This window comes from Gymnoscopelus braueri (genome assembly GCF_963280865.1).
Source record: "Gymnoscopelus braueri genome assembly, chromosome: 9".
Classification (NCBI taxonomy): Eukaryota; Metazoa; Chordata; class Actinopteri; order Myctophiformes; family Myctophidae; genus Gymnoscopelus; species Gymnoscopelus braueri.
This window is the reverse complement of record NC_137610.1, coordinates 39492062-39514630: the sequence shown is the minus strand read 5'-3', so window position 1 is coordinate 39514630 and position 22569 is coordinate 39492062. Positions and strand designations below refer to the sequence as shown.

The window sequence follows — 22569 nt, the reverse complement described above, 5'->3', positions numbered from 1 at the left end:
GTCACCTGAAGCCTCGTTAATGCCACATATCATTAACCACTTCAACCCCCTATACTGAGTAAAAAGGACCTGAGTTGAGTCTGTACTTGGTCTGCTCTGCTCTTGTTTCCTTTCCATGCATGGACAATGGTTGATGCTCACTCAAACACTTCACCTGGAGCATTGAGCCAACATCAGTCACATGCACCAAATCACTGCAAATTCCTTATCATTTATCAAACATGGTTTTAGTGCCATCTATCCATCTGCTATAATTTCAGTTGAAAATGCAGCATTTTGTTGAGTGACTCCTATTGAAAGTGCTGAATAAATTAGCCATAAGGTGTACCGGACAAATTACCATTCAAACATGAATGCCAATTCATGTTTGAATGACATGGCATTCAACATGAACAACATGATTTCCAGTGCTGCCAGTTACAATGGTCCAATGATCTTCAGCACAGTACAGTTGTTTTACAGTACCAACAGGGGGACACAGCTAGTTTGACATACTGTTTGACATACTGGCTTGTTTCTGTGCCTCACTGAAATGTAATATACTGAGCGAGTGTCGAAATCTTGACTGGCTGACGACGAATACGATTCTGGATATTTTCGATGTTAATATCATTTAATTAAGGTGGACTGCTGATGGGTCTTTAACTCATTTCAGCTCTCTCTGTCTCTGTCTTTCACAAACACAGAATAAGTGAATGTCATATAACAAAAATAGACATAATAATGAGAAGATTCAATTACTACTTTGGTGAATGGTGTGGCAGATGATGGAAGGTTAGCCCCAGGCTGAAACTAATATTAGATTTGCACTAATAGTCAGCTCCAGTTCAGTCAGGTATGCGCAAACATACCTGGCAATTAACATAATTCAGATTCATGTGATCAGAAATCTACCACGACCACGCGTGGTCAAATACTTCCTGCAACGCCAAGAAGTGAAGGGCAGCCACATGTGAGCAATGTGTATACTGTATGTACTGTAATAAGGGGGTAGAAGTGTAATGTGCCACATCTCACCTTGGCAAACAGGGCTCCCTTGGCAGCCAGTGCATCCTCCGCTCTCCCGTTGGGATAGCACTCGTAACGCGCATCCAGGATTGGATACCGACTGGCCAATAGCAGGCCACTGTTGAGGAACTTAAACCTGGAGCAGCATCCTTTCCATCCGTACCGACCCACGTCGCTCAGCACGTAGGGGAAGTAGCGATGCAACTGCCGCCGTAGGCGTGACGTTGACGCGTGGTCGAATACTTCCTGCAACGCCAAGAAGTCCAGGTTGGCAGGAAAGAAGGCAGAGATTTCATGGTCGAACCCATCATCGCCGTGGCGGCGCTTGCGTCCCGGACGCTTGAAGACAGACGTGCGTGGCACGTGAGACAGAGTGTTGTTGGAGTACATTCCTCCTCCTACGTCCCCCCGAGTGAGGGATTCGCGCGAAGCCACCATATCCCGGTGGTTCCCCGTCTCTGCCTCGTCCTCCTGGGGGTCCGGTTCCGGAGCACTTATGCTGATCTGAACTCCCGAAGCATGAACGGGGCAGTCATGGGAGGGATTTGCCTGGGATTCTTCCTCGTGCATGGGGCATGGATCATGGTGGCCTGGGCTGCTCTGGACTCCTGATTGATGCATGGGGCATGGGTCATGGTGGGCCGGGCTGCTCTGTGCCTCTGACTGATGCATGAGGCATGGATCGTGGGGACCTGGGCTGCTCTGTGCCTCTGACTGATGCATGAGGCATGGGTCGTGGTGACCTGGGCTGCTCTGTGCCTCTGACTGATGCATGAGGCATGGATCTTGGTGGCCTGGGCTGCTCTGGACCCCTGATTGATGCATGAGGCATGGATCATGGTGGCCCGGGCTGCTCTGGACCCCTGATTGATGCATGGGGCAGTCTGGGAGCTCTCCTGTGATATGAACAGGGCAGTCTGAGATCTTGTGATCCCCTTCGGAATGGAGGGGGCAGTCCGCTGTGTCGTCGGCTCCGTCTGAGTGAAGGGCGCATTCTCCGGAGCCCTGGTCCCCGGTGGAGTTGTGCAGAGGGCAGTCGGGGGCGCCTCCGGGGTGGATTGGGCACTCGGTGAGGGGCTCGGTCTCGGTCTCGGCGGGGCCGTTGGTTGTGTTCATGTGGTCGGGACGCTGGTCCAGGGAGGAGGTACGCCGGAAACCTGTGGCAAGACTGCTGAAGGATGCCGCACTGATGAATAGGATGGAAAGGAGATAGAGAAAGAAAGAAAGAAAGAAAGAAAGAAAGAAAGAAAGAAAGAAAGAAAGGAAACACAAGTAAAAAAAGAAGGAGGAAGGAGGAGGAAAAAATAAAATCAAGGAGGAAAGAATTAAAGGTATGAAGAAAGAAAGAAAGAAAGAAAGAAAGAAAGAAAGAAAGAAAGAAAGAAAGAAAGAAAGAAAAGAAAGACACAACAAAGAAAAACATACTCTATTGCTGACATATTAATGAATGACCTTTCAAAGATCTATCAGGCAAAGATAAGTACATTTGCTACAAGTGTCTACAAGAAACTGCACATCTAATAAATGCTAAAAAATAACTGAGAGTGAGTTCTCCTACCTTATAGAGGTGTTGGTAGGTGAGTCAATATAGATCTTAATTTGTGGGCGGCTGGCACCGTTCCGGATTCTCTTCCCCACCTCGCGTGCCCTCCTCTGGGTGTCTGACAGGTTATTGAACCTTGCCAAGGCGTCGGGCAACAGGCACACATTGGCAGTGCAAAAGCAGAAGCTCCTGCCCTGGGGCCTCCACTCCCCAACCCCTGACCCTCCAAGCCCCGTCCCGCCCTGCTCTGCCTGGTGCTTCTCTGGTCTGTGGGAAGTGAGGTCACAACAAAATAAGAAACACATTTTGATATCTAAAGGCCACTAAGACGGCTTCACCTCACTCACTAGTATGATTAGGCAGGATTCCTATAGGGAACCTCAATGTTAAATTGGCATTTTTTTCCAAAAGAATCGTCCACGTCACTCTGACTCAGACATAACCATAACAAACCCCATACGCCCATATATACTGTAGACATGTCACTATGACTCAGACGTAACCATAAGCAAACCCGATACGGCCATTAATATATATTATATTGTTTTCTATTGCTGTATTGTTTATTGGATTATTGGATTGTTTATTGGATCTTGTTTAGTCGATACACTTATTTGTTTTAGCTCATGCTCATTTGATTTAGCTATTTTGTCTCATCTGTTTAAGGAAATAGGTAGCTGATATATTGCACTTTTACCTTAGCGCTAGGTATACTCTTGGTTGCTTGTTTTTGCAGAAAATGCACTTAAGACTTCTGGTGATTAGTAGTTTTCGTTCCCTACCTATGTTGAATACACTTATTGTAAGTCGCTTTGGATAAAAGCGTCTGCTAAATGACTGTAATGTAATGTAATGTATATATATAGGCATGTCACTATAGAGCACCGAAGTCCTGACGTCACTGCCAGTAGAGGGCGCTGTTCCGCTGGTTCGTGGCTTTACTTTTTGTGTTGATATCCTCATTGGGGAATCTTAGATCGCCTCATATAATAAATTGTGTTCCACTATTCCTCAATAGTGTCTCAATAGTGTCTCAAGACACTATTGAGGAAGGTCCAGACGGACCGAAACGTTTGTCATTAAAAAAAGTGAGTTGCCACAGCAAGATACAGTGTGCGGGACTTCTTGTTTGATTCAGATTATCTACTATCCAACGCACCTGAAATAAGCAACAGTGGATGTGCGATTATTCTCTCTACATATATATACTAATGACATCAGTTTATACCTCTAGTTTGGAAAATGGTCTGTAGTAATGTAAAATACACATGATTTGAACATGCATGATATATCATTATCAGACCTAAATTCACCCTTCATATGTAGCAATTGTAGAATTGTATCCTCACGGCCCACTGGTGGGCCGTGAGGATATTGCTTTATGAATAACATTCATAAAGAAAAGTCATATACTATTTGTTCTTTTAAACTGTGAAAAACGAATTTTCATTGTGATACCGATAAATAGGAACTTTAAAAAAAGGAAATGCTGCCGTGTTAAGTGGGTGGTTGGTGGACACTTTCAAGAAGTGGGTCCTGATCCGGAAAAAGTTGGGAATCACCGATATATAGAACTATTTCCTTTATTATGACTGCCCATCCTGATGAAGAAAGACAGCTTGGCTACTACTAGCTGCTAACCAACTTGCAAAGCAAAAGCAAACTAGAAAAAGTGCTCCTCTGAGCACAGGTCTCCGCCAGGTCAGGTATAGGTTATTGTGGGCCAACAATGTTAAAAATTCGCCAATCAGGATGGAACATGACAAATCGGACAGATCTGTCTTGATCACATGACTATAGAGATAATGTGTACCCATTTGCGTGATGTTTGGACTAAATCTGTAGGAGTAATATTAAGAAATGTGTTTTGCAAAAATCTGCGCTATAAAAGGCTGATGTGAAAAACGCAGGGCAGAGGTTTTTCCTTGACCTCGAGGGAGTGTGCGCGCAAAGTTTCACGCCGATCGGTCCAGTTTTAGGTAAAAACGCGAATCGGCCTGTTATAGCGCCACCATAAGGCTGATTTGAAAAGTGTAGGGTGGCATTCTTTCTTTGGCCTAGTGGCAATGTGTGTGCTGAGTTTCACGGCAATCGCACGCTAGCTGTGTTCATGATTTGAGGCATTTTGTTCGAAACGGAGCACTCCTGCAAACATTGGAAGCCTATCTTAGCCAATCAGGAAATCTGTAGGAGTAATATTTAAAAAAAATGTTTTGCAAAAATCGGCCTCCTGGTGGCGCTATAACAAGCCAAAGATTCGGGCCAGAGGTTCTGCTCTGGCATCCAGGGAGTGTGTGTGCACAGTTTCGCTGCAATCGGGCACACAGACGCACAGACGGACGGACGGACGGACACGGTGCAAAACATCTCGGCCATGCCTTCGGCCTGGCGGAGACAACTACACCTATATCTCTCAATTGCAATAGCGTATCACTAACTGCAATATTGATACCTTTGCTTTTGATTCTTTCTTTTCCCCATTGCTCCCACAGTCCCTCCCCCTCTTCTTTTTTTCTTTCTCTTTCTGGAAACAACAAAAAACGATGTAGCTTGCACAAAAACTAATTTCACCCACTGTTAAACACCTGTAAACCTGTGATGTGTCAATACATTTGATTCTGATTAATTTTCACATGTTCATCTTGACAGAAAACAAAAAACACACTGTTAAGCTGTACCCAAATCTCCTCCAGAAGTGGCTGCCACTGTACAACCTTTGTAAGAAACCAATACAGGGAAGAGGCAGCTGTGTGCAACTCTTTGGGGTATGATCTCTGACATAACTTGGAAGAATAAATCAATAAAATAATAATAGTAGCCTACTGTAAAATAAAAGAAAAAAGAAAAGGGGGAGGGGGGGAATAGATTGGCTATTAAGCGGTGAAATGTTTGTAATATATATATATATATATATATATATATATTGTATAGATAGATAGATAAAGTATGCTACATAAGAACTCACCTATGGTAAGTGTAGACGTAGGGCTGCCGGATGGCTTGGATGGGAGCCCAGAGGAGAAAACCCAGCAGGGCGAAGGGGAGGGCGAGCAGGAAGAGGAGCAGGTAGAGAGGAGCAGAGACCAGCACATACAGTGCCACGAAGGAGCAGGGCTCCTGCGAACGTCGACGCTTCTCCAGCGAGGTGGCCACACAGGAGCCCAGCATACGGTCCAGCAGCCAGTAGCAGGGAAATACAAGGATCCATGACAACCCATCCAGGAAGTGCAGACAGGCACTGGAGTAGGGGGAAGTATGGAGGACCATATCGCTTTCTTTCTTTCTTTGCCTCTCTAGCACTTTCTCCTTACCACACACTCACGCCAACTATACGTGCTCATAAACATACACTGTCTATCTGTCTCTTTCTATGAATATAAATAACAGTGGGCCCGCTTCAAGATGGTACAAACACAAAATAAATAAACTAAACTAAAACTCAAATCTAGACCCTCCCCCCGACTCTGAGAAAGGTATACTACATGATTTAGGTGTTTTTTCCATTTGCTGCCAATCCTCTTCTCTTCACTTCCTTCTCTCCCGCCCCTTAGCAGCTTTGTCGCCTATAGGAGGGGTGGAGTACTACAGTCTTATGGTAGGGGGTTTCCATGGCGAGGGTGTTTCTTCTTGAAGATGTATTAGAGATCAGAACTGCGCTGGCATCAACACAGGAGGGCTATGAAACATCGTACCCAGGATCTGGAAAGAGAGAAACAGGAAGAAATGAAGGGGGTAAGACAAAGCAAAGATCACTTGTGTGACAGCGAAGCGAGAGTGTAGCCACCGAAATGGACCATGTCAATTTCCTAATGTCTCCAAATGCTTGCAGATAAGTACTTCCCACAATTGTGTGCACTCACTGACAGAGATTACTACAGTCTGTTGTCCTGATAGGATTTCCTGATGGGCAGAGTACTGCATTAGTGTACTGATAAGTGTTCAGATACATAGTATCAGAGACATTCAGTAAATAAAATGGGAACTGTGCATTTACAGTGTATAGTGCCTTTCTCCAAAGCACTTACAATCTGCGTTCCATTCACATACAAACGGCAGAGGACAGGAAGGAAACCATGCAAGACACTTACAATGTGCATTATATTCACACACAGTGGGCAGAGGAAACCATGCAATGCAAGGCATCAACCAGCTCATGGGGAGCAGTTCGGGGTTAAGTGTCTTGCTCAAGGACACTTCAACTCTAAGCCAGTGATCAAACCGGGAAGTAACTGCTGTGTGCAATTGCTGTTTGTGGACTACAGCTTGGCATTCAACACAATAGTTCCTGCCAATTAGCTTGACACAAAAATCTGAAATCTGGGCCTGATTCAGGCAGGATAGCCCCATGTCATTGGAAACCTTTTTCCAAGAGTGAATCTTACAAAGACCTACAAAGTTTATTCCACATTTTGCCATACTTTAGACTCCAGGCTGCTAATTGTAATTGGCCTAGCATTTAAATAAAGGGTGCCAACCTCCTCGAAGCACTGAGCTCTGCTTGCTACTGAACCTAGCACAAGCTGCAATGATTCCCCTGCTGTGTGTCAATCTTCCAAAACCATCAACTGCACTGCTAAAAAACTTTACCACCCTCAAATTATGCCTAAGAAAGCCCTGCTAGCAGCCCCCTAGAGGCTATGCTGCTCCTTAAAGTCACCTGGACATTTTGGCCAAAGGGAGGTGCTAGTGGAAAGGTCATGAGATTACTCAAATGGTTAGGGGTCATCCTTAATGGAACATGAATACACTCAGCAGGTTCCATAGCAATCCAGCCAGTAATGTTGTTTGAAGTGGATCAGTAAGACGGTTCTCGATATGCAGGGGAAAGTCAGAGAGACACACGCACGCACGCACGCACGCACACACGCACACACACACACACACACACACACACACACACACACACACACACACACACACACACACACACAGATTATTTGCAGGTACAGTATTAGATAAGACATTATCAAATATTGGTAAGAAGGCAAAGAGGGGCTCATTCACAGCAGGACAACCCCCCGACGGCCAACAAACTTTACCCCTGTGGCAAACGCACATTGACTCAATAGTATCTGCTTACAGCAACACCACTTTGCAATGACATCTCCGTAGGAAACCTCCCTAAAGCGGCCCCCATGGACCATATGGTCCAAGCGTGAACCAACCAAACAGCGGTTATTCCTTTGTGTGTTGAGGCTGGTGCGGGGTAATTAATCACACCTGTCAATTAGTGTGTCCCATACGTATGCATTCATTGAAGGAAGTTTTCAACTTTCCATATGTTCAGTGCTGCAGTCAATTCCGCCTGGTTGTGTACAGAGAATGCTGTATGTGTGAATCTCGAAAAGAGAGATATTTTAATAAATACATGTTTTCTGCCACAACTTTTAAATGGATATGAAACTAGATGACCAGAGCTGACCCTTATTCGCAGCAGTTAATTACTGGGTGAGTACAAAGGCAGCGCTACAAGTAAAGGGGGGGGGGGGGGGGACACTGCCAGGGCTCTGCGCACACCGGCGCAGAGGGCACAAGCAGGCAGGGACGGGGAGAAGAACGGTTCGAGGCCAGGACAGCAGGCGAAGAACCGGATGACCACGGTGGACCACGACGGAAAGCTGGGCAGCGGTAAGCTGGGCAGCGGAGTGCTGGGCAGCGGAGGCTCCTGGATGCTGGGCAGCGGAGGCTCCTGGATGCTGGGCAGCGGAGGCTCCCGGATGCAGGACAGCGGCGAGCTGGGAAGCGGTGGCTCCTGGAAGCTCGGCAGCTGGCGGTGTGGGAAGCCATGATGACGAAGACGCCCCCTCGCCCGGTTCCCCCTGACGATTGCCAAAGGAGACCCAACAAACGAATGAAGCCGTCTCAACAAAGGCTGGCTCAGGGAACGCGGGGTCAACAGAGGTGCAGGATCGAAGAGAAGCAGAGGCAGACTATGGATTGTCTGCCAGTTGGTCTACTCGGCCGGCTTACAGACTGGCAAGAAACTAAAAACTGAAAAAACCTCTCTCCGCTGGGTCCAAATGGCTTGTTCATTCTGTCACGGTTTGAGTCCGGGCGGAATGTAGGACCCAAGAGCAGGAGAGACGGAGGCATAACGGGTAGGTTTAAGGGGTTTAATAACTCAAAAGGTAGGTATACAAGCAAGGGACTGAACTCACGATGTAACAACACGCAACATAATACAATGAACAAGCAAGGACAGGTTGCAAACACAGGGCTTAAATAGACAGGGAAATAATAAGACACAGGTGAACTCAACAGACAGCCATTCAGGCGGTCAAACATGAGGTTTGACACAGCAGGCGGGTAAAAGGGTCGAAAGGGAAACTGGTGAAACTAACTGACAATCAACACAGGGATAGGCTAGGACACAGGTGCAAGACAGAGCTAATCAGAGGACTGGTGAGACAAGACAGGAAACAGTACTACAAAATAAGGTACAGAACAAAAGCAGGGCAACAACAACAGAGTAACAGAATAACAAGACTACAAACAGAACAGAACAAAGGCCTAATAAGTCCAAGACCTTATAAGGGCAGGAAGGTCTAAATAATAAAGTCAGAGTGCGCGGCCCGAGGAGCGGACCGTGACAGGCCTACAGAACAGGCCTAAAGTGTCCACGACCATATAAGGGCAATGGCGGTCTAAATAATAACATCAAAGTCCACGCCACGGCCCGAGGAGCGGACCGTGACAGTGAGGACATTTACATAACTCACACACTGACATTTTTAACCACTTTCAACCTTATGTCCCTATTTTGGGCATGTCATGATAGGTGAACATTTTCTAAAGATTTCTGAAATGTAGCCTAATAATATTTTTGAACATCTGTAAAGATACATTTCGAAAGTTTAAAATAGGGCTTATGTGGATAAGTTTGTTCTTTTTTAACCCATTAAGACCCGAGGCCGAATCTACAAATGCCTTCTACATCAGTAGTTCTCACATTTCTTCTTTTTTTTTTTTTTTTTACTTACATTTTTATCCCACGATTTTGTAATCAAAATTATTCAAAATTTTTCAAACACGTTTTTTTTAATAGCCAACGCTAAAATCTAAAATGACACAGATGCTTTCCCGGTTTTAATGGGTTTAAAGGTGTGTGATATTTGTGGTGATATCTGTGTGATATATGTGTTGGCTGAGCTAAAAGGTTGTTGTTCTGCTAATGTAACTTTCACAAGTAGCAGCTTCAGCTTTTACCATGGAGAAGAACAATGCAATGCTGTCTGTATTTGTCCCCACAAACATTACAATGTGTACATTTCATTCATCATAATGTGTCCCTGGAGAGGCTCCTGTGAATATGGTTACCAGTAGTTGATTCCTCTGCAGTTCAGTTTAAACGCAGCTTACTGTCTCACTTGCTCCTCATTGGTTTCACTTTGTTTGAAAGCTCCTGTGAGGTGCTGAATACAGCGAAAGAGACTAAAGGCTTATGTTAATATCAAAGATGTTTGGTGTTGCCACGTGTGCCTACGATTCAGAAAAGATGACATGATGGCCGATGGTCTGTTATACCGTGCAGTATATTTCATAAACATATAGATACAAATCTAAGTCATATGTTTACTTCACAAGTAGGCTGCAGGAGGAGAGTTGATTGAGACAGAAGAGTGTATTCAGGGATGACCGAGCTGGGTGTGGGGTACAATTAGCATTGCCTTTTGTTTTACCTGGGAGACAGAAGGTCTGGGCATCCCCCTTCCTGGCCTATACAGTTGCAAATGTGTTGGGCAGGGGGTGGGGTCTCACCTTCCAAAGCTCACACACACACACACACACACACACACACACACACACACACACACACACACACACACACACACACACACACACACACACACACACACACACACACACACACACACACACACACACACACACACACACACACACACACACACACATGTACCTCTTCTTTAGATCTCAATGTGACAACTGCTATAAAGATAGACTGAAGTGTAACTAACTGTGTGTGTCACTCAGAGGCCGTGAGGCTGCTGATGGGACCTCAGGGTCCATGGAAAGCTGTTTTGTACTGTTTGGTACTATGAAATAAATTGGAAGAATCTAACCTCACTGACTGGAGTGAAGACTCAATTCATTCTACAACCCTTCATACACACCTCTGGAACATCAAACTAACTACAATATGGCGTTGTTGGCAACTAGAAGTGCAATAGGACCTTTACCAATATAGTGAAGTCTGTGGGTTCAGATACCACAACCGTCACAGATTAAACAATGGAGGGTGGTGGGGAAAACACTGATCAAGAAAATATACCCCCAATAGCAAATATCGCTTCCAATATAGATAGTGTACGGCTACCTGAATTCACCAGTTGGATTGGCTGAATTGATGAGTTTATGAATGCATGTTTGGCTGCACACTGCAGGTTTGACCGCCCGAAAAGGTCTTTAGACTGACAGACTGACCGGCTGATTGACTGACTTGTTGACATCCTGACGTACTTGTCTGATCTATCTGACATCCTGATGGCAGGCATGTCAACTTGCTGTATGAGCAGATTGTTTGCTTCAGGCCTGGAATCAGGATAATAACTTGTGTTCATATTTAATATGCTTAATATGTCTGGATGTGATGGTAATGGGTTAAACAATTGTTGCTATACAGGATATTCATTGGGCATCCATTTAGGAAATTAGAAAGTGAGTTAGAGCCAGACAGAGACATTTCACATCAACAAGTAGACAATAGACAGAAAAATGAGTGAATGAGAGCACTACCCTCCCCCCCTCTCTCTCTCCCCCTCCCTCCCTCTCTCTCTCCCCCTCCCCCCTCTCTGTCTGTCTGTCTGTCTGTCTGTCTGTCTGTCTGTCTATATATATATATATATATATATATATTTTATTTTTTTATTACATATAACTGAGTATAGAAAGCTTGGCTATGTGGAAATGTTCCGTGCATTATTCACACCCATACACACTAGATTATGATGAGAGACAAATTCATTGTGACACCAAAAGAACCCAGAGAATGTCATGCATATCCACATCACAGTGATAACCCACAAACTTCACTGCAAGACCTGCACACGTGTGGACATTTCTGTGCAGACTATATGCACGCATGCATAATATATATGTGTGCATAATATAAAATGCACAATTACACATAAACTCGCATGTGCACACAACATACAGGCACAGAAAACCCATGCATGCATGCACGCGCGCATGTATGCACAGATGCAGGCACGTGCACACAAACACATGCTCTCTCCTGTCAGAAGCTATCTTGTCTGCAGAGTTGTGTTTTCTCTCCCGCTGAGTCGATCAGCAGGGACCTCATGCAGGGAGGGGAAATGGCCACAGTAGTCAGTGCTATTGAACCGATGTCACAAATTATCCGGACCCTCTGCTGGCTTTTGCCAATATGTGCAACCATTCTGCTGAACACACTACTGGTGTTACTGATAAAGCTAAAAAACGAGAGAGAGAGAGAGAGAGAGAGAGAGAGAGAGAGAGAGAGAGAGAGAGAGAGAGAGAGAGAGAGAGAGAGAGAGAGAGAGAGAGAGAGAGAGAGAGAGAGAGAGGGGGAGAGTTGTCCAATTGGCTGGCAGTAAACCCTACCCTACACTCAGCCCGATCATTCAAATAGTGTCATTATTTCTTCTACAGCTAAGAATAATGGCACTACTACTCCGTTATCACCATTTCACAAGAGCTGCAAAGAACACAAATGGACTCAATCACTGGCAAAACGTGTTCACCTGTCTGAGAAAATATGACATCTCCTGTTGAGGAAGACCAACAGACTTCCACGAGATCTACCCAGGTTTGATAATATGAGTTTGATTTTAAAAATTGTGTTTTGCAAACCTTCAAGCACATCCACCCAGTGAGGGATTTTTGAGGCTTCCTCATCCTTTTCTTTTTTTACCAGCTGCTTGCAAAGCACGATGGTCAAAGAAGAGACTGACCTACTAGACATCCTCGACATATTCGCGACATGTTTTCAATCATTGGCTGTCCTTTAAGCCAATGGGATACTCTGAACGGGCGGTCTCGTCCTCCCAAGCTATGGCTACTAGACACGCCTCTCGCCTCTATGGCTACTATACACGCCTGCCATTGGTTCATATCACTGTGACACAAAGTAATATATAGGACAAAATGTAAGTAAAGTACTTGAGTAAATGTACTTATACTTTACACCTCTGCATACGAGCTGCGTAAGAGAGAGAAAAAATAAAGCATGCAGCTGGTATAATATGACTGGCAGTCATCATTTCTTGTTTCTTTCTTTTTTGTTTGTTGTTTCCCAAACATGTAATTTTGTCTTAGTATTAATTACATTATACAGAGAACAGTTGTGGCTACACTCCTCTCTTCCTCCAACCAACCCCTCCCTCTTAGTACTAGTGTAGGTTTCTTCAGAATTGCATTGTATATTCAATCCACTTAACAGTACACACCTAAACCTACACTCTGCCCGAGGGTGTATATATAATTGCACATACAGTTTTTGATTGATTTTGAACAAAAGTGCCCTTTTAATGTTGATGATCTGCTCGCTGCCTGCTTTAAATGACACACAAGAGAATACTCTATTTTACAGTACAAAGAGATGAAAACACAGAAGTGGTCCCAGTGTATCAATGAAATTTGACAAATGGTGCTCCGCTAACAAAGTGTGTGGGCACTGTTAATTAAAACAAATATATATATATTTTTACAAATGATAAATTGTAATTATTTTTAACTGGTTGCTAATAGGCTGACTGACTTTTTGGCTTTGTGTCTAGCAATATTTTTGTTTTAGTTTTTTAGTTTTTAGTTTGGTCACAAACCTATGTCAACAAGTATTCAGGTAAATGTTTGTCTACATTACATTTTAACCTGTAATATATATTTAACTGTAATATTAAATGATTATCTGTAAACTAACCACAACAACATCCAGCAACTTTCACGTTGTTTATCAGACAAGCAATCATCGCTGTCGGGCAGAAACTTTGTGTCTCCATGTTTCATCTTTCATGTTTTTTCATAAATTAATTCCCTATTTTATAGTTTTGCATAATGACAGTGTCATGCAAAAGTAGCCAAAATAACGAATTTATGCGGTGTAGTGAGCTTGTGGATATGTTATTTGTGCTATTGTTGTAAAGTTTTGAAAGATTTAAAAATGTTCACCTACTGTATAGTCCGTTTGTGGGTTTTGTAAATATTCAACCAATGAAAGGTATTAATTGACTAAATAATGACTAGATCCATTGGAACAAGTAATGTTTCCCATTTCCTGAAAAGTAGCGGTTTTGTACATACAAGGTTTCGGCCTGACACCGGCGATATCCACTAAGAGACAGACACAATTCCATGAATTGGGGGCAACTCATTAGGAAATACAAAATAATCCATAATGAAGTTAGTGATGGATGACTTGGGAATTGTTACTGAAACTTTCCCCATGAATCTACTACCACCCATTCCACCCCTGCTTACTTTCAATCAATATCGGTCACGACTCTTTTCTGTTCTGGCCCCACAGTGGTGGATGAACTTCCCACTGATGTTAGGACAGCAGAGTCACTGCCCATATTTCGCCGCAGGCTGAAAACCCACCTCTTCAGGAAACACTACCCTTCCTCTCTGCCTGACCTACTTGTTGTTAACTAGTTGTACGAACGCTTGTTTTTCTATTGCTGTATTGTTTATTGGATCTTGTTTAGTCGATACACTTATTTGTTTTAGCTCATGCTCATTTGATTTAGCAATTTTTGTCTCATTTGTTTAAGGAAATAGGTGGCTGATATATTGTACTTTTACCTTAGCGCTAGGTATACTCTTGGTTGCTTGTTTTTGCAGAAAATGCACTAAAGACTTCTGGTGATTAGTAGTTTTCGTTCCCTACCTATGTTGAATACACTTATTGTAAGTCGCTTTGGATAAAAGCGTCTGCTAAATGACTGTAATGTAATGTAATGTAATACTGTCGGGTGGACTAAACAGTGAAAAATGTCCTTGGTGGGCCCCAGGAGCGCCAGAGAATGTGTTTACATTGTGAGTATGCTTGTGTCTAGATATCAGTCACAAACACTAGTGTTTGTTTGCGTCATTGTGTATGTCTGCGAGTGTAAGACATCAGTGCACTGCACGCACGCGCGCACGCACGGACGCACGCACGGACTGTGACATCACTCTGCTCTCAGTATGCACTAGGGATTTCTGTTGTCATGGTGACCTAGCCACATGCAACTCGGAACTGTACTAGTGTGGCTGCCTGACAGCATCTGCCACGCATGCACCAAAGTGGCTAAAGCCATTAAAATGAGATTTAGGACTATGCAAGGGGTTGTTCCCCCGCAAACGTTGCTATTTTGGGACACCTGCCTTACCCGCAAAACACCTGCACTACCCTGCACTTAAGAGAAGACTGCGCTAGCCATTATCCCCAATCCAATCTTACGCACTCCTTTCTCACTGTCAGTAGTGTTGCCTGGTCTGATTATTATAAGCCACATTGGGCTTGTTGTTTTTTTAGACCTGGTTGCTTATTCCTCTTGCAAATTCTGGCAACCGCAACGGCGCACTGTTGGGATTTAACATGGACATCAAACTACCGACGTTGGGTTTCTAAGGTCTAGCCCTTGATTGCCTTTCAATAAAACCACATTTGATAGACATACGTGTCACCTACATGTTACTGATTAGAGAGAATTTTATATTTGTCTCCGCCAGGCCGAAAGGCATGGCGAGAGTATGTTTTACCCCCTGTCCGTCCGTCCGTGTGTCCGTCCGTGTGTCCGTCCGTGTGTCTGTCCGTGTGTCCTGTCCGTGTGTGACCAGCTAATCTCTGGCACCGTTGGCCCGATCGCTGCGAAACTGTGCACACACACGCCCTGGATGCCAATTCAGAACCTCTGTCCCAAAGTTTTCACATGGGCCTGTTATAGCGCCACCAGGAGGCCAATTTTGCAAAACCCATTTTTTATATTACTCCTACAGCTTTTATCCAACCGTCATGCAAATCGGTACACAGTATCTCTATACTCATGTGATCAATCCGGATCTGTCCAATCTTCCAGATTTCATCCTCATTGGCTAAGTTTGGCTTCCAAAGTTTGCAGGATTGGTCCGTTTTGAACAAAATGCCTCAAATCATGAACGCAGCTTGCGATTTCCCTGAAATTTCACACACACATTCCCGCTAGGCTGAGGAAGAAATGACACCCTTTTCACATTGGCCTGTTATAGCGCCACCAGCAGGTCTAATTTAGCAAAACTCATTTTTGGAACAAATCATGAATGCAGTATCCGATTGCTGTGAAAGGCCTAAGAAGAAATGGCACCCTTTTCACATTGGCCTATTATAGCGCCACCAGGAGGCCACAATAACGTACCAGACCTGGCGGAGACCTGTGCTCCGAGGAGCACTTTTTCTAGTTTTGTAATCAGTTCATTATTTCCTGCGTAATCGATTAATAAAACTGAAGTGTGTAATTTGGAGAGCATTGCATTGCACAACGCAAAAATTGTCTTCTTTGAATAGACTATCATCTTATATAAACACAATTGACACAAGGAATTGACACTGTCCCTTCAGCTGATTATAGGAAAATGTCCATTGCAGGCCTGCGCTCTACCAACCAATTTGGCATTGCGGGTGGTTTTAGATTCCGCTATGCGCTTTCCAAAACGTGTGTGGACAAAATAGCAATTTTGGGGATAATGCAACAACACGCCCACGGGCACACCTCCAAGCGCAAATAACGGCGTCGTCGGCATAATGAATAGCGGGTACAGCGGCAGCAAAATACTGTTTAGGGACAGCGCCAATTCCCTTATCCGTAATTCACCGATAGCGGGCAGTAATTCACAGCTTGTGGGCAGTGGGAGCGGGTAGAGCAGTGCCAATTAGGGCACGCAGCCTACAGCACATGCTGAGCATGCAAAACGCTGTATAATGATGTGAACATACAGTAATACAGTATACACACACGCACGCACGCACGCACGCACACACACACACACACACACGCACGCACGCACGCACGCACGCACGCACGCACGCACGCACGCACACACACACACACACACACACACACCACACACCTGCTGTGGGATAGGTACGTTAGGTGTGATCAGAACAAACAAGCTAACAGCCGTTCTCAGGTCACAGGCGTAAAACACTCAGCTGTTTCCCCGTACACCTGTGGCTGAACGCTCATAAAAACATGCAGTAACACAACCCAACACGCTGACATTTTAGTAACTTTCAGCCTGGTGTCACTATTTTTGTCATTATACAGTACAATTGTAAAACAAAAATCCAAATTTTTCCAAAAGAGTGAAAACCTCACAACGCACCACGATGTGACTCTGTGCTTATAGCTGGCCTAGTTTCATTATTCTTCATACGATATAGGGATTTAGTGGTCAGTCTTGGTCTTGGTTTGGTCGTCTGCCTCGATTGGAAGGCACTTTGGGTTAAGTTAACTCCTGTTATTTTAAAATAACAGGAGTTAACCCGGTTAACTCCTGTTTTTTAAAATGTTCTACATAAAGAAAGGTGACTTGACATGAATTGGATTTTTGAAAATCAGATAATCACAGTTACCAGGCAGTGAACATTGAATGCAAACACTGAAAAATGTGTATTCCATATGCCAGCAGCAACAATCACTCTTATATGAGGCAAGAATGCTTTTTACAAATCACAACTTCAACTGGTTGTTTTGATTCATAGGACACTGTATAGTAGAGTCACTGATATGATATATGAGAGAGAGAGAGAGAGAGAGAGAGAGAGAGAGAGAGAGAGAGAGAGAGAGAGAGAGAGAGAGAGCGAGAGAGAGAGAGAGAGAGAGAGAGAGAGAGAGAGAGAGAGAGAGAGAGAGAGAGAGAGAGAGAGAGAGAGAGAGAGAGAGAGAGAGAGTATGATATGCCTAATTAGCGGCAGTTGAACCAATGTTCTGATGTGGTGCTGCTGTATATCATGTATGTTGTCACTATCATTTAAGCTTAATTTGTAGTCCACCGCACGATGGCATCGATGGCTGAAAAGGAAACAATTTCAAGCTAGACTGAAAATGATGTTGTTTTTTCCGACAAGCAATCTGGAATCATCCAGATGAGTGACTTAAGTTAAATACCCACAATAGCAACAAAAAAAGAGAAAAAGGCTATTATAGCTCAAAACGACTCTTGGCATGCTGTGTGTGCGTGTATGCGTGTGTGCGTGTGTGTGCGTGTCTGCGTGTGTGTGTGTGTGTGTGTGTGTGTGTGTGTGTGTGTGTCTGTGTGTGTGTGTGTGTGTGTGTGTGTGCGTGTGTGTGCGTGTGCGAATCGATGGTTGTGCCCAGCTCTGACTTTGACCAGGAGTGATGCTGAACCAGACAGAAGGTCAGAACAGCACTCCGGACCATCTGTGTAGCTGCACATGTCTCCAACAGACAGCAGTTTTCATTGAATAAATCCATTTAGTTTAGCCTACTGAACTCATACTGTAAACCCTGTAATACAAGTCTCATCTATTCATATCTCAAAGCCTCTCTCTGTTCCTCTCTGTCTCTCTCTCTCTCTCTCTCTCTCTCTCTCTCTCTCTCTCTCTCTCTCTCTCTCTCTCTCTCTCTCTCTCTCTCTGTCTCTCTCTCTCTCTCTCACTTTCTCTTTCTGTCTGTCTGTCTGTCTGTCTGTCTGTCTGTCTGTCTGTCTGTCTGTCTGTCTGTCTGTCTGTCTGTCTGTCTGTCTGTCTGTCTGTCTGTCTGTCTGTCTGTCTGTCTGTCTGTCTGTCTGTCCCTAGTGTAATTGTGGTTGTATAATGTGGTTAGTGGAATCATATAATGCCATCAGTATGAGACACAATGTAATCAGTGCAGTAACTGGATCAGAGCCTGCCACCACCTGCTCTTGAACAAGGTACAAACATCCCTCACACAGAGAAATGTGTTGGACAAGCTGGCTGACGTAAACGACAGCTGATACATTCAGTACAGTGGTAGCCATCCGAAGACATCACCCTATCCTGAAATGTTCCGCTATTATCACTGCATACGGTGCTAGAAGTTTCCCCACGCTAAACTGACCGAGCAGTAATTCTGTGGGAGTTTACAAACTATGTGGATGGATCAGCAGTATAGAGCATGGCCGGATGGATGGATGGATGGATGGATGGATGGATGGATGGATGGATGGATGGATGGATTGATTTATTGGTTCATTCATTCATTGTTGCCTGTGGCTATGCGAGAGTGGAAGAGGTTGCCTGAGAGGTTAGAGAGAGGTTAACCCATCTGTCTGAAAAAGAGTGCCAGCAGCGGGATCCGATCATAGGGGGTTAGGATCGGCAGTCCAATGCTCAGCGAGGCACACCACTAGACTAGTTAAAGAGTTAGGGTTTTAGGCTGTATTAGAATGTGACAACGCCCCCATTGTCCCCTCTGGGGGCGGAGTCCTTGTTTTCTCGTTTTTGCATTCAGTCAATCGCAAGGCGGCAGACTTGGTAGAATTTCGCTGTAGAACAATATCACGCCTCCCGCCCAATACCCCCTGCTGACAGGTGCCGCCCCAGCCCGTAGGACTACATGCAGTGACAAATATCACCCTCCCGTCCGGCTCCCCCCCCTGCGAACACGGGCCAATTGTGTTCGCATAGATGCCTGACAAAGGTGGATTCGAACCCACAACCTCCATGGTGGAAAAAAAAGAAAATGCCATTTCTAAGAGCCAAGAGAAAATCCAACAATTTTGGCCATAATAATGGAAAATGTGAAAACAGAGGACAGGCTAGAATGAGGAGCCTAGTGGCTGAACATGGGGAAAAAAACTACACACTAAATGTATCCCAAAACCTTCTCCTGCATGTCAACTTCTTTTTCTCCTTTTCTCTTTTTCTCCCAATCCATGAATGTTTTCTCATGGTCTCTTTTTCCGTTCTTCTCATCCCTCTTCAAAGCGCATGATATATAAATATCATATGGAGTCACAGCTTAGCCCATCTGAAATGTGCCCAGCTTCTGCATAAGGCAAACGCTATTCTTCAGGATCATCCCCATCCTCATACTAGTGAATTTCACATTCTTCCCTCTGGTCAACAGTTTTAAAACACCAATGTGTGGGACTGGAAGATTTAAAAAGTACTCCATCCCTGCAGCTGTTACCCTAGATAATAAATAAAGGTAGCTTAATGTAATTCTTATCTTTTAGTAGCTTCCCTCAGTGTCTAAGCGATATTATTCTGCCTTATATTTGTTTATTGGCTCTGTTTAAAAAATAAATATATATATTATTGTGCTTTTAATATGTTTTTGTTAGTATTTGTTTTACAGTATATTGTCCTATGTTGCATTGTATTTTGTATTGTGGGAATTTGGATTTACTGTCTGCACTGTAAGTTCACCTTCGGATACAGTAAAGTTGACTCTCACCGTGACCCAATAAAGCGGAAAAGCCTGTAAATAATCGCTATAACATCTCCTTTGGAACATTATGTAACAGGGAGAATGGTAGGCTGTCTACTGGGGGCTTAACCTGGTTGTGTTTTATGATTGTTTTGGTGTTACAAACTGTGCACCGCAGCCACGGCTCTCATCATCTCACAGTATGACCACTGACTGAGTCATTGTGGGGCCGTATTGAAGCAATATTGTTTTGTAAATGTAAAATACAAAATACACCATCATAGGATGTATATGCTATAAAATAAGCATAATAGGGTGATGATGCAGAAATGGGTTTAGTTGTAGCTGGGCTGCTGCAGGTTTTGATTTGTATAAAATCTGATGGGGGACATTTTCTTAACCACTTATTTGTACCTCGTGGTACGACAAATAGCTAAAATAGCCGATCTGCAAGCCATACAAGAGCAGAGACATGGATTTCCCAGATCCCCGAGAAAATCGAACCCTGTATACCTGGGTGATCTTACAGTATGTGTGGACTGCAGTAGCAAATTTGTATAACCTGATCTGTGCTTACAGCATTAGGAATGATCTTTGCTGTACAAAAGTCACATTATGAGTGAGCCTGTGTAATGGCAGGCTACATCTTATATGTCATGACATGGACATAATGCTCTGTGTGTTTACAGACTTTGCACATCATTGCTGTCTGGCAGAAAACGTATATCTCCATATTTCATATTTTTTGTTGTGAGCTTGTAGATCTGCTATTTTCACCTATAATCTGACATGCCCAAAATAAGCCAGGTTGAAAGTGGTTAAGTCTGTGGGTTTTACCAATGAAAAGTATTAACTTCTGACTAAATAATAACTACATTGAATCAATTGGAGCACAGGTTCTTTATTACATTTCCTGAAAAGTATTTTGGACATACTGCCTGGCAGCGATGATACATAACATTAATATAGCATGCGTTGGGATTAACAGCCTATATTTAGCCTACTGAAGCATAACCTATGAGTAAAGTTGTGGGTAATAAGTTATGAATTTTTAATTGATCCCTGGTCTAGGGTAAATATTGAAGCTATGTGCTGTATTGTAGATTGCAAATTAGTATTAGATCATGACCCTTAAGAAGGCAGCTCTTGCAGAAACATAGATGAAATAAAAAACACAGCAGAGGAGAACCTGAGTCTAATTCTTTTGATGTTTACGCTTCACTAGTCGGCTTTAAGTGTGCACCATTCTGCAGATAAATATCAGATAGCCAACATCTGTAATAACCCTCTTTGTGTTATCTAAATTATTACACATTACACAGTGGAATATATTACTCACGTTATAAATATTCATGATTTCCATTCTTTGACATAATTATTACTATGTCAAGTCTGAATTAATATGTCTCTCCATAAACAACTATGTTATTCTGGGAGGTTGCCAATGTCTTTAAGGCAGCAACAACTAACTATTTCCATCGGTTTGAAATGTTGCGTATGATGGCCCTAAATACTAGGGGTACAACGGTTAAAAAATTCACGGTTCGGTTCGATATTTCACTGTTCACTATTTAAGGACGTGGAGGTAAGACAAACAAGCGCTCCTCTTCCCCAACACTCCATTGAACGTGGAGTGGTGTTGTTGTGAATGGCAATGGGTATGGTGCACCAGCTTAATATGTTGGTGTGAAAACCAACCACATTTCGGTTCGTTCTGTACAGGCTGTTCGGTTCGGTACAGGGCTGTTCGTTTCGGTTCAATATTTTACACCCATACTATACCTGTAGCCTATTCATCACAACAGCAACACAATGCGACACCATTAAAAACCACTTTCATAGAAAAATTACATTTTTTTGTATAATTTTTTAAAAGTATAAAATAGGGCTTAAATGTTAACTGGCCTATGTAATTACCTACCTACTATATGTAGCAGTGCCTTTTTACTTCTTATGTTAAAGGTAGGGTAAGTGATTTGCGTTGGTTAAAATAATTGTTAAATAGCTCAATATTCTGATAGTACTCATTGCTATAGAGTGTTTGTTCAGTATTAGGAGTCTCCTTGTCTCTCCACCTCTTTATTAAACAGAAAATACATTTTCGTTTCAGTTTCAGTTTCATTTCCAATTTTATCCAACCAGGACAGAGAACTCAATCAGGATACAGATTAAACAAGTGAAATGGGAAGTGATGACACTAAGAAATGAGCATGCAAAATTGGAACTGGAACACTATACAAATTAAGCTTAAAAATGGGTACTTTCTCCTGATTGGCTAAGATTTTGACACCTACCGAAAAATGTATTTTCTGTTTATTAAAGAGCTGGAGGAGACGGGGAGACATCTGTTACTGAAAAAACACTCTATAGCAATGATTACTATCAGAATATATTTTAACCTTTTAACAAAATACTTTTTGTTTTAACCAAAAAATATCACTTACCCTACCTTTAACTATGTTTTGGGCCTACTGTACGTGTTAGTGTCACATTAGGTGATGATAGGAACTAAAACAATAAACACAACATGATAATGTATCTGATAAATGTGTTCCATAAATCATTTGACAACTTAAAATAGCTGTGGAATAATTATGTGCGTTCAGACCTGGCAAAGACAGGTCTTAGCCTACTTGCCAGCTT

At 43.4% G+C, this 22569-nt stretch overlaps 1 protein-coding gene across 3 annotated transcripts in view; it reads right to left on the bottom strand.

The window, feature by feature from the left end:
* The window catches only part of smpd3 (sphingomyelin phosphodiesterase 3), a 65765-nt gene that overhangs the window by 27126 nt on the left and 16070 nt on the right, over positions 1-22569 (bottom strand). The window contains exons 2-4 of one of the 3 annotated variants that reach the window (XM_080437680.1): positions 5517-6250; positions 2567-2818; positions 1018-2194 (exon numbers count right to left, since the gene is read on the bottom strand). In XM_080437680.1, the coding sequence (XP_080293806.1) occupies positions 1018-2194; positions 2567-2818; positions 5517-5818 (1731 nt within the window). In that variant the 5' untranslated portion in view covers positions 5819-6250. The remainder of the gene's footprint in view (positions 1-1017; positions 2195-2566; positions 2819-5516; positions 6251-22569) is intronic. The other 2 variants (XM_080437681.1, XM_080437682.1) reach the window with 2 other exon arrangements.